The following is a 12973-nucleotide window of genomic DNA, read 5'->3' as shown; positions in this document are numbered from 1 at the left end:
TATGCATGCATTATCAATTGGGGGAAAATGGACTTGAGAATCTTTGATTCGTTGACCAGTTGCTTTGGTTAGTGGAAGTGGGGTATGTGTAATAGAATGAATATAGGGTAACAGATTCATTCATAAAATGCTCACAATGTATACCAGTTATACATCAATAAAAACAAAAGCTTAAAGTTTTGAAATATTTCTCTGCTTTTCAAGGAAATATCTATTGCTTAATTGGGACTTGGAATTTGATCAAAGTTGGGCCTGTGTCATCAGCATATTGGCGCATCACTGATTGCAACCATAGCCCTCTGGTCTGAGACAAATTAAAAAGAGATAGGGTAATTGTAGGAATCTGTTATCCATGACAAGACCATTAGTTAATCTATTAGTCTCATTAATTTCAGTCCTTGTTAATTGCATCTTGTTTGGAGCACAAGTGTCAAGTTGGATTTAAAAATATCTGCAAAAAAGTATATACATGCACCAAGGAATTCATGAGTGGTGGTCAATCAGATTTACCATGTCAGATAGCTTGGTTAGAGAGCACCTGACTAGAAATTCAGGGGACCCTGGTTCAAATCATGGTCTGGTCCATTTCATTTTTCCCCTTTATGCCTGACTGGTTCCTTTGACCAGCCCATTGAATGAAAAGGTGAAAATACCTGCTTAGTGATAAAGATCCAGGGTCATATGTCTTTGAGGTTAAAGATTCTTACGAAGGGAGGAATATGGTTGTCGGCCAGGTTTGATCACTGCCTAGTTGGTAAAGTGTTTGACTACAGTTTCAGGAGGTCCTGGTCTGGTCCATAGCATTTTTTTCTTTCCTGGTACCTATGATTGGTTTGGATAATCCCCAAGAATCTTTGCTTTGTATAAACACACAATATGAGTGATACAAGAGTCTTGGCAACAATTCTCTTTTAAAAGCTTAAGTCCTCCAGAACTCAAACTCGAGGCTGTTGTGGTCCCACAATGCCTTTAAAGACCATGTTTTATATAAATGTTATATAAACTGATTTTAGTTATTAATTTGAAAATTGAAACCTCTTGAAAAATTGTATCAATTTCCATTTATATGTAATATAGTTTAATTGATAACCAAAAAATGTATATCTTGCCGTTTTTTTAAAGATGTCAGAAGTGTATTTCGATCAACATCCGAAAACTACATTTTTGTTAAATAGTAAATAAAATTACATAAGAGGCCCATGGACAACAACACTCACCCGAGTCACCCTTGGCACTGCTGTTCAGAAGATTTTTTACTCTATTTAGATCCCATAACAAATTTTGACCCGAACCTATAGCCTTATAGTGTGAAGTTGAATCCACACAACATGGGGATGTCTCGATGTGGATATGACTATATAAAGATGCTCTTGATGTTCTGGAGAAAATGATTTTTATCTCCCCCCCCCCCCCCCCCCCCCCATATTCATGTATTATGTAAATGTTGATCCCAGATTTTAGCCTCACCCCAGAGTCATGTAAAGAAAACCATTAGTGTGGCATGCACTGTTATTCTTGTATTCTCACATAAAGCTTTGATTCCCTATTTAAGCCAACTCTAACGAAATCCTCGATCGAGAATTAATATTTCTTCTTCATTCAACCAATCTACTATTCCCTCATGTTGGATTTTAACATACTTGTCAAAATAGTTTGAACTTTTTTTTTATTTCATGTTGTGCAATCATCTAGGTTAATGACAAGAAACAAGATGGATGTGTGAAACACTGATGCCCAGGGATTACAACAAAGTGGAACTGTAATACATTGTTTTATTTTTTGGTGAAAATTTCCAAAAACTAGGTCAATGTCACAATTAAGGTCAACAAGTCTGGTATCATTGGAAAAGGTCTTCTCACAAGAAATGAACATGCTAAATACTCCTACGATTTGAGAGATATAGCTTATATTCGAATTTTCTAAGAGTATGTCAAAGGTCACCAAGTCAAAGATTATGGTATCAATTGAAAGGAATTTTGCCACAAGGAATGCACATCCAAAATATGAAAGGTCTAGGTACCTCTTATGACAAAGGTTTAAGTTTTTTGCCACAGAAAAAAAAAGACGGACAGGCCAAAAACTATATGCCCCCGAACCTTCGATTCCGGGATATGAATATAAAAATCTAACACCCCCCCCCCTTTTGAATATACGTTTTTCAAATATAAAGATATACAGAGAACAATTTCTGCAATAATATGTAGACTAGGTGTGTTCACAACCGTTTGTCCCTCCCCTTTCACGAGTAGTACAGCTAGTTATTCCATTGGGAGGCAGTTCCGTTGCAAGTTCAGTTATTTTAATAATTATCGAAAACACAGCAAATTTCATATTGAATTCCTAGACAATCAGATAGCAAAATAACGGGGAAATCTGTATTTTGTCGTTTTTCGTTATTTCGAGGCGAAAAGTCGCTGAATATCGTTTTGTCGACTTTTCGCCTCGAAAAGACGACAAAACGCCAAGCAAAAAGACGACAAGTTTGGTCGCTAATTTGCGGGTTTCGTTTGTCGACTTTTCGTTTTGTCGTCTCTTCGACTTTTCGTTATTTCGAGGCGAACAGACTGTTGGAAGACCCGATCACCGAAGACCACGAAGATATTGTCAATGAGGAACTCTAGCATATTTTTCATTTCAACTAAAGAATACTTGTGCGTGGAATCAGAGTGTGTTTATCGCAATTCACCTTTGAATTAGAACGCTTTGGCCGATATAGCATTGCGTTGTGTGACGACACAATTGAATCTGTTTGTAATACAATTGCGAAATGCAACAGAAACTCTCATTGGTTCATATGTATAAGTCCGCCCAAATTCCCTTATACGGGAGTAGTCAGCATTTGAAAACATGACGGCCAGATGCTAGATTGAAAAAAAAAAAAAAACTTCAAAGGAAGAAAGAGAAAAAGTTATATTCTTGTGTTGTTGTCTCATAAATTTAATATTAAAAAAAATCCTAACATATTTTCCTACTATACTTGTGTCCAAACATACCTTCAAATATTTATTAAAGCCCCATACGACCCAAAAACTCGGATCACAGTTTTTGATGATTTCGTTCGTAGACGTATGTTAGGTAGCCAGTCAATTCGAATCCCAGTTCATTTCCATATTGGCACAATAACGTCTAGATGTGTACTAATACCCCACACATATTTTAGCTAAATTGTTTAAATAATATACCACCCCAGTCCTATTAAATGATAATTATTGAAATAGCTAAACTCACGGCAGTGCGGCTTTCATTAGTCATGAGCGGCCGCGCCGGCCTGTCTCCATCTAATGTCCTTATGTAGCATTTTCGTTCATCTAGAGCTTATTTTACCTTTACAAAAACTGGTACAAAAATATTTTAATTTCTATTAATTATTCGTGTTGATAATAAATGAAGAGCGAATACATAACTTACAACCGATTTTATGAATAGATACACTGTACCAATAGCAAGAGTTCAAATTGACCAGCTACCTAACATGGCTACGTCAACAAACGAAATCATTTGAAGCTGTGAGTTTTCGGGTGGTGTGTGGTTTTAATGAATATTTGAAGGTATGTTTGGACGCAAGTATATAGTAGGAAAATATGTTAAGATTTTTTTATATTGAGTTTGTGAGACAGCAACACAAGAATACACCGATTTCAGGCCTCAACCGTCCGCAGCTTTTTGTGACCCGTAAATCGAAGGTTTTTATAAGAGGTGGATCTTTCCAGAGAGCTATGTACATCTGAATCCGCTCGAGAAAGTGGGCGGGCTGTAATTGGCCAATGAAAACTCTTGCTGTATTACATCAAACATGTCATTCAAATTGTTCAATCGTCTCATTCAATTGTGTCGTCACACAACGCAATACTATATCGGGTAAAGCGTTCTAATTCAAAGGTGAATTGCGATAACAAAGTAATTTTTTGATGACTGATCACTAGATATATGAATATTTTCGTTTTCCATTTTTGTTGACGACGCAACTGTCTATGATGTCAAAAAGTCTAGTATTTAATTTATCGTGAGGGATGTTGAAAAGTCTTTTTTTTAATGTTGTTGATATGAGAAAACTTTCACGATTTCAAGTTAACTAAAAGTTTTTTAGAATCTACATTTGATTTACACCACTTCTTATGGTGTCCGGATAGGGCCATTTGCAAAAGCGTGACTGCGCGTTAGTCACAACACGCCGTCACGCCAACAAGCAACGCGCCTTCGCGCAGACAAGCAACACGCCTTCGCGCTCTCACGACAACAATCAACGCGCCTTCGCGCTCTCACGCCAACAAGCATTACGCCTTCGCGCAGCGTTGCTTGTCTGCGCGAAGGCGCGTTGCTTGTTGTCGTGAGAGTGCGAAGTCGCGTTGCTTGTCTGCACGAAGGCGCGTTGCTTGTTAGCGTGAGAGCGCGAAGGCGCGTTGCTTGTTGTCGTGAGAGCGCGAAGGCGCGTTGCTTGTTGGCGTGACGGCGTGTTGTGACTAACGCGCAGTCACGCTTTCGCAAATGGCCCTATCCGGACACCATAACTTCTGGCATATGTAGTCGCACAAGAAGTTTGAAGTTTCTCCTTCACAGTTGTTAATATTTTTGTGAGGAGCAAAGATAGGGGCTTGGTAGAGCACTTACTGGATCCAGGGATGTATCTTTGTTTGAAAGGGTTTTTATGTAGTTTAAGAATCCAGTAGAGGAGCGGTAACTCATATTCATTCAACCCACCGATAGGGCCAATGTCCCTAAAACTGAAGCATGGTTTTGAAGAATTTCATCTTTTGAAAGGGCAGTCGGAGTATAGGTACGATTACCAAAAGTGGAGTTCATGCCAAGTTCGTTTAAAATACAGTTGTAATAATGAGCCTTACAAACAAAGACAATGCTGTCACAAGCTTTGTCAGCTGGAACCAAAACATATTTCTCATGTAACCTATCTAATTCTTTTATCACTTCTGGTTTACTAAACACAGAAGGGTAGATGGTACGTACTTTTGTTTTAATATATCTCTAATACGGGATTTTTTATATTCCTCTTATACTTTTAATCCATTCTGACACTGTATCAAGTTTTTCTTTTTCATATTTAGCCCATCGTCTGGCATAATCCTCGATAGATTTATAATAGAGATGAAGTTCTGTCGCCAATAGAAAGACCGAGGTTCTCTGTATTTAGGACCTTTAAGAATAAGTGATTTAAGGTCCTCATTTTCAACTATATCAACATCACCCGTAATGACATGTCCAGCTGGACTATATATCAACATCACCCGTAATGACATGTCCAGCTGGACTATATATCAACATCACCAGTAATGACATGTCCAGCTGGACTATATATCAACATCACCCGTAATGACATGTCCAGCTGGACTATATATCAACATCACCCGTAATGACATGTCCAGCTGGACTATATATCAACATCACCCGTAATGACATGTCCAGCTGGACTATATATCAACATCACCCGTAATGACATGTCCAGCTGGACTATATATCAACATCACCCGTAATGACATGTCCAGCTGGACTATATATCAACATCACCCGTAATGACATGTCCAGCTGGACTATATATCAACATCACCCGTAATGACATGTCCAGCTGGACTATATATCAACATCACCAGTAATGACATGTCCAGCTGGACTATATATCAACATCACCAGTAATGACATGTCCAGCTGGACTATATATCAACATCACCAGTAATGACATGTCCAGCTGGACTATATATCAACATCACCAGTAATGACATGTCCAGCTGGACTATATATCAACATCACCAGTAATGACATGTCCAGCTGGACTATATATCAACATCACCAGTAATGACATGTCCAGCTGGACTATATATCAACATCACCAGTAATGACATGTCCAGCTGGACTATAGTTGAAAGAAGATGAAGAACAAGATATATAGGTGGGTTAAGTATAAGATGGTCTATATCTAGGCACTGCAAAGTTTGTTTATAATTAAAAAGTGTGGATGCAATAGTAGAAGTATACTTATATAGGAGGCTATTGGTATTTTGCGGAACGGAACAGGACCTCGCCATATGCATAGGCTTCGAAACCAACACCCAGATCGATGCAGTGCTGTTAGATTTCTCGAAAGCATTTGACAAGGTCCCACATGAGATGCTGGCTCACCAAGCTAGACCATTATGGTGTACGAGGATGCCTGCTCGATTGGATCCGAAGTTTCTTGTCTGGCCGACTGCTACGAGTATTGGCAGGGGGTCATTTCTCATCAACTACACCTGTTACATCCGGAGTGTCCCAAGGAACTGTCATCGGCCCACTACTATTTTTGGCATACATCAATAATCTTTCTTTTAAAGTGAATTCGAAGGCCAGGTTATTTGCGAACGACTGCCTCCTGTACAGGACAATCAGTAAGAGGCCGACAACTCCAAAGGACTTTAGAAAATCTCCAAAAATGGGAAGCATACTGGCTAATGCCCTTCAACCCTAATAAGTGTGAGGTCATCCGTATCACCACCAAACGGAAACAACACATCACCCCACACTACATCCATAAGAAGGAGCTGACCACCAAGGACAAGTACCCAGGGGTCAAAATATCCAACAACCTATCGTGGAACCATCACATTGATCGTGTTTGTAAGAAAGCAAACAACACCTCTGCCTTCTTACGGAGAAATATCTCATCTTGTCCAACCAACATCATGGACAAATGTTACAAGACGCTGATAAGACCTCAGTTGGAATATGCATCCACTACTTGGGACCCTCACACTCATAAGAACATCGAGAAAATAGAGGCAGTGCAAAGGAGAGCAACTAGGTTCGTGTCAAACAATTACAACACCACCAGAAGTGTCGCAGCGATGGTTGACAGGCTATATAGTGGGAGAGCTTACACCAACGAAGAGTTCGAGCAAATGCCACCATGATATACCGAGTCGTCCATTCCCTTGTTGCCATGGAACTGCCTCCCCCAATTCAGCCAAACAGGAGCAGCCACAAAGGGACACCATCACCGATACAGGATCCCATTCTGCCGTACCACCATCTTCACCGATACAGGACCCCATTCTGTCGTACCACCATCTTCACCGATACCGGATCCCATTCTGCCGTACCACCATCTTCACCGATACAGGACCCCATTCTGCCGTACCACCATCTTCAATGAATAATTATCCCGTGGGGATCCGGGTTAGAATAGGACCTCAGTATCCCTTGCTTGTCGTAAGAGGCGACTAAATGGGACGGTCCTTCGGATGAGACCGCAAAAACCAAGGCCCCGTGTCACAGCAGGTGTGGCACGATAAAGGTCCCTCCCTGCTCAAAGGCCGTAAGCGCCGAGCATAGGCCTAAATTTTGCAGCCCTTCATCTCCACGAGTGAAAGATTCTCGAGAGGGACGTTAAACAATATTTAATCAATCAATGAATCATTCTATCCTACCACCATCCAGCGATTAGAAACACAATAAGTTGTGCTCAGTGCATGATTTTACCAGATTTTAGACTTGTAAGTTACTAAGCGCACATATATGGAGCGCCAAATTAACATAAACTCAAATAATTGAAGATACCTTCAATTATTTGAAGATATCATCAATTCAGTTATTGCTCTCTTTAATTGAATGAATGCGCTCATTAAATCAATTATTGCTCTCATCAAATGAATTAATGCGCGCTTCAATTCAATTATTGCTCTCATCAATTGAGTTAATGCGCGCATCAATTGAATTAATGAGAGCAATAATTGATTTGATGCGCGCATTAATTCAATTATTGTTCTCTTCAATTCAATTGATGAGAGCATCAAATTCGTTGAAATATTGCTCGCAATAATTGATTTAGAGCTCGGTATAAATAATTTGATGATCTCTTTAATTCAACTGAAGATATATTTAATTATTTACAATGCTTTTGTATAAGGGATTAATGCGCGCATCAATTCTTTTAAAGAGAGCAACAATTCAATTAAAGAGATCATTAATTCAATTGTGGATATGTTGAATTGAAGATATCTTTAAGTATATAGTTGCTCTCTCTAAAAGAATTATTGCTCTCTTCAAATGAATTAAAGATATCATTAATTCAATTAAAGAGAGCAATAATTGAATTAATGCGCGCATTAAATCCAGTTTTTGCTCTCATCAAATGAATTAATGCGCGCATCAATTCAATTATTGCTCTCATCAATTGATTTAATGCGCGCATTATATCAATTATTGCTCTCTTCAATTGAATTTGTAGCGCGCATCAATTCAATTGTTGATATCATTAATTCATCTGAAGAGATCATTAATTCAACTAAAGTGCGCATCAATTCAGCAGAAGAATTAATGCTATCATCAATTCAATTAATGCGCGCAATAATTCAGAATTGAAGATATCCTTAATTATTTGAAGAGATCTTTAATTCAATTGTTGCGCGCATCAAATGAATTGATGATATCTTCAAATAATTGAAGATATCTTCAATTATTTGAGTTTATGTTAATTTGGCGCTCCATACACATGCTTCTTAAACCAAGTGATACAATGCCGTAGTAGCGGCCCTTCTCTTCACAGGGAGAAGAAGCATAAATTTAAAAAATAAAAATATAGTTTTTATTGTATGATTAATTATATATGTACAGTCTGATTAAAATGAAATCTCTCACTTCCCTCGATATACGGACAATCACGCATCGACTGTCCGTATATCGAGCGAAGTGAGAGGTTTCATTTTAATCAGACTGATATATATGTAGTACATGATATGGTATCCATCTGTTAAACACTCGTATATCATGTCTCAACAAACAAAGCCACCTTTATTCCACCGAGAATTAATGCCCCGGGGCATTTAATTCTATATTTCTGGACGCTACTGATAAGCATATAAAAAAAATTTGGAAAAATTGATCCTGATTTCTTCAGTTTCGGTCTTCCGAATAAATATTTGAGCAAAATGTAGACATATTATATAGAATTAGAAAGGACTAACAAATATAAGACAGCTTATTTTTATGCTATAAATCCATAATTTCTTTTAAAATGTTATTAGGAATCATATTCCCCAAAACGTATATAGGTCGTTTGTCCGCATTCCCCACAAGTCGGTGAGAGACAGCATGTTCACTCGGTACATCTAGGTCGATGTTTGATGAAGATTGCCGTAATCGAGGTTACAGTCCAGTGAGAGCATGTTGTGCACAATTTTCGAATAAGCCCGCCCTTTGCATTAGGAAGTGCAAAAGAGTAACACTATTGCAAAGTTACCTGGTTACCTTTATATTCGTACGCGTTGAAATCTTCATTAAAATTAATCATAGATATGCTTTCCATGGATATCTAATTATTTCGTATATTTTGTAATTTTCAATGTTAGTGAGTAGATGGAGAAAAAAGACTTACAAGTCATTTTAAATCAACATTTACTTGAAACTATTTTTTATACGCAGTCACAATACCTGGTGCGTTCCAAGGCATGTAAACAATATCACACCGTTAAATATCCATCATGTCTCGGGCGTCAGGTACCTTAATTACAACAAACAATGCCACCTTTATTCCCCCGAGATTTATGCCCGGGTATGTATTCATCAATTATATGAAACAGTACTTTCATTCATTGAATTGGTTAATTTGATACATCAAGTGTTTCTTTATAGTTGAGGTTGTCAAAACATTGGGATGTGAATTGAATTTTGGAAAATGTTTAGATTTGAAAGCATATCTGTTGAAAAATCACGATTAAATTAAATCTTCATTAAAATTGTGAACACTTTGCTTGTCAAGGTAGTTACAGCAACTCATTTCCTTTTCATTGTTATAATCAAATAGGCTAGTGGTTTTTACAATTAAGGTCTTCCGTTTCCGTTATGTGAAAAGAGATGATGTATGCGAGATATCGCGGAAGAGGTAACCGATCAACATAAAACTTTTATGGATGATAAACTTTGAGCAGTAGGTGTGCACAATAGGGTTATAAGCATGACAGCTGTCTCTTAATTCCTGTCATCACTGCACTGGTGAAGTGCACCATAGCTAAGTTTATAAGATTTCTCAAAAATTTTCTTAAACTCTCCAGGTATAGAGGACATTGTCCCACAACAAAATATGACTATGGCGAGACATATGGAAACGCAACTGCCAAGTATTTCCAGGATTATCGTTCTGAGGTCCTCTCTGCCTCTGCTGATCCATACTGTAGGGGCGGGGATTTCCCTACATACTACACCCACAAACCAGAGACTGTGATCAGCAATAGGACGCGGACAAGAGACAGATGGCTGCATACACCAAAATATTCGCTAACAAACATTGACTTTGATAGGAAAGAAGAATTGAAGTCATTTGATAAGGTCTGTATGAATGCAAGTTTTTTAACACACATTTACTAATTTGAATATTTATTCAAATCTTGTGACTTGAAAGAATTATATCAGCTTATAATAATAATAAATGATTGTTTTGAAGCATGGTTAACGTTAGATGAACTTGGAACAAATTTTTTTGCATATCTTCATTTTCCTTAATTTAGGAAATTTTCAAAGGGGGAGAGGTGCAATCTTAGATGGGATTGCACTTTTTCCACCAAAAAATGGAGATTGCAGCCTCCAAAATGACATGTCAATAAAGTTCCACACAGTACAACTGGAAAATTTAACTTGTACAATACAGAATAATTTTGCTCTCTTTTTTGTAGCTTGCCCAGAAGCATAGAGATGTTTATGTAGATAAATCTGGAACATTAAAGAAAGTAAACTATTTCATGATCCCAACAAAAGCTGAGGATCAAATTAAGCGCAATGTGCCATTGTAAGTATGGGTGTACACTCCAAACCAATTAACCTATTAACTTCATACTCTTCATTTTGTGCAGTGCTTTAACTAAAGTTTTACTTTAAACAATTTATATGTATCTCAGCAGTAGTTTAATAGATATCTACATTTATGTGATATCATTTCATAAAATACTGTTTTAAACATGTTGAGGTAGAAATCATACTGCAAGCTGTTGTGTGCGCTTCATTTAAATGGAAAATCTTTATCATATATGATATCTAATAAATGTATTAACAAAAAATTATCACAAATGAATTAAATGGAAAAGTTAGCACAAAATATACAGTTTTCAGTATACATATAGTTGATCAACTTATGTGTTCTGATTGTAAATTATGCCATGAGTTTGTAGTTATTCCAAGATATTTTTAAATTAACAAATTTATAATTAAAGTTGTTTGTTTACCTTTCTCTATCCAAAATTTAATGGCATAGTTGCTGAGCAAATATTGAAAACAGTTTATGTGCTACCTTGAGAATATTAGATTTTCTTTGATTGCATGTTTGGCACTAATTTGAATGCACAGCTGCTAAATCAATACTATTAATGGTGCTGCCTGGTGTCTGGTAATTAATGCACCCCCTGTAATACACGACAAATACATTTCATTGTTGTAATCTTTTACTATCACCAATTAAAGCTTTCAAATCCCATATCTACTGCACCTTTATTTATAGCTCTCATAAGCATATAATAGAATGGAGTTTAGTTATAACTTATCCTCACAGAAATTACTTTGCGATCACATACCCGTAGTGTACAACTTGACTATACCCTATAGATATTAAACAGCTAAATCTTAGTGAATGTATAGTTACCCCAATGTAACTGCATGCTTACATAATTATCAAATCATTAACTAAAGCATATAGTGTTCAACCATGAGTTGTCACCCATATATATCCTTTCTGTATGTAGTTAAAATTTATAAAACTGAGCATGTTTAGAAATTGTACACCCATACTTGAAAGATGAGAAGTTGACCCTTAAAAATGTGAGGGAACATACCACAGCTCTAGATAAAGCATCAGATCTGGCAAAAGCTCCCATAATGCACTTGATGTGGCTGTTCTGTCAGGTGTGGCTTGTTGTGTGACAGTGTGAGATCTGTGCTGTGGCACTGTGTGCTCTCTGTACTATGTGTGTGACACAATGTGGAGGTATGTAATCAACACACTTTCTATACGCACTTCAGTCTTTCTTCCTCCTCTGTCTCTCATTTCTTTCTCACATAAAATGGCATCTCACACACACAATCACTATATATTGAGAAGGGGTGCATGATGGACAGTTGATGTTTTAGTATTTTTATCTGAACTGCACAACTGAAAAAGCATTGCTTCTACACAATGATCAAAACACTATGCAATATTGGCATGCACCAATCTTTGACAAATATGAAAGCTACTGATAAGGAGTCAATTACATACAGGACTTGGATTGCAAGCATTTCCAAAATTATCAAAGTAAATCCATCGGAGGTATTATCTTGGATGTTTCCAAAACTTTACAAAGTCCAGGAATTACCTCAGAAATGCTACAGATTTAAAGTGCCTAGATATCTTTGTTTCCATATATAGCTTCATTCACTTGCAATTGAGGCTTAAATAAAAATCTCTTGTACTGTATATTTGTTACTTGTACAGCATGATCCTCTCAACACGTCACACAGATGACATCAATTTGCCACATCTGGACCATGTTGCACGACGGCCTCCTCTTATACGGCACTTTACCACCCTCTCATCCCAGAGAGACAGAGAGATGCGAGATGTGTATTTTGAGAAGAGATGAACAATTGTGAGGTGTTCTTTTGTGGTCCACAGCCTTTCAGTTCCATCAATATGTAACAGAACTTTGTCAGATTTGTCAGTATATACTGCATGTATAATCTTAAATGTCATATTTGAATGCCTACAAGGTGGTTTGATTTTGTGCACTACAAACTTTGAAATTCATTTTACCAGACTATTATGTATTGTACATTATATTGGGGAAATAAGGTTTACATTTCAGAGAGAGACACTTGACCTCTGAACTAGCATACTTTTCTCACGTGTCTAATGAGTAGAACATTTTAGTAAGCTTATTGAGCACTATGTTGGCCTGTTTTATTGGAAACCTTTGTTTAAAATTGTTCATTTAAATTTGTTGAAAATAAATTTAAGTATTCTCTTAAA

General features: G+C 37.2%; 1 protein-coding gene across 1 annotated transcript; it reads left to right on the top strand.

Annotated features, from left to right (window-relative positions):
• Positions 1-9389: 9389 nt before the first annotated feature.
• Positions 9390-12973, top strand: LOC125671446 (protein FAM166C A-like). The gene is made up of 4 exons (XM_048907194.2): positions 9390-9535; positions 10035-10308; positions 10653-10765; positions 12440-12973. The coding sequence occupies exons 1-4, from the start codon at positions 9465-9467 to the stop codon at positions 12585-12587; spliced, it is 606 nt and encodes a 201-aa protein (XP_048763151.1). The 5' UTR covers positions 9390-9464; the 3' UTR covers positions 12588-12973.

This window comes from Ostrea edulis, chromosome 4, assembly GCF_947568905.1.
Source record: "Ostrea edulis chromosome 4, xbOstEdul1.1, whole genome shotgun sequence".
Lineage (NCBI taxonomy): Eukaryota > Metazoa > Mollusca > Bivalvia > Ostreida > Ostreidae > Ostrea > Ostrea edulis.
Note: the sequence above shows the minus strand (reverse complement) of the source record. Positions and strands in the feature narration are given on the sequence as shown.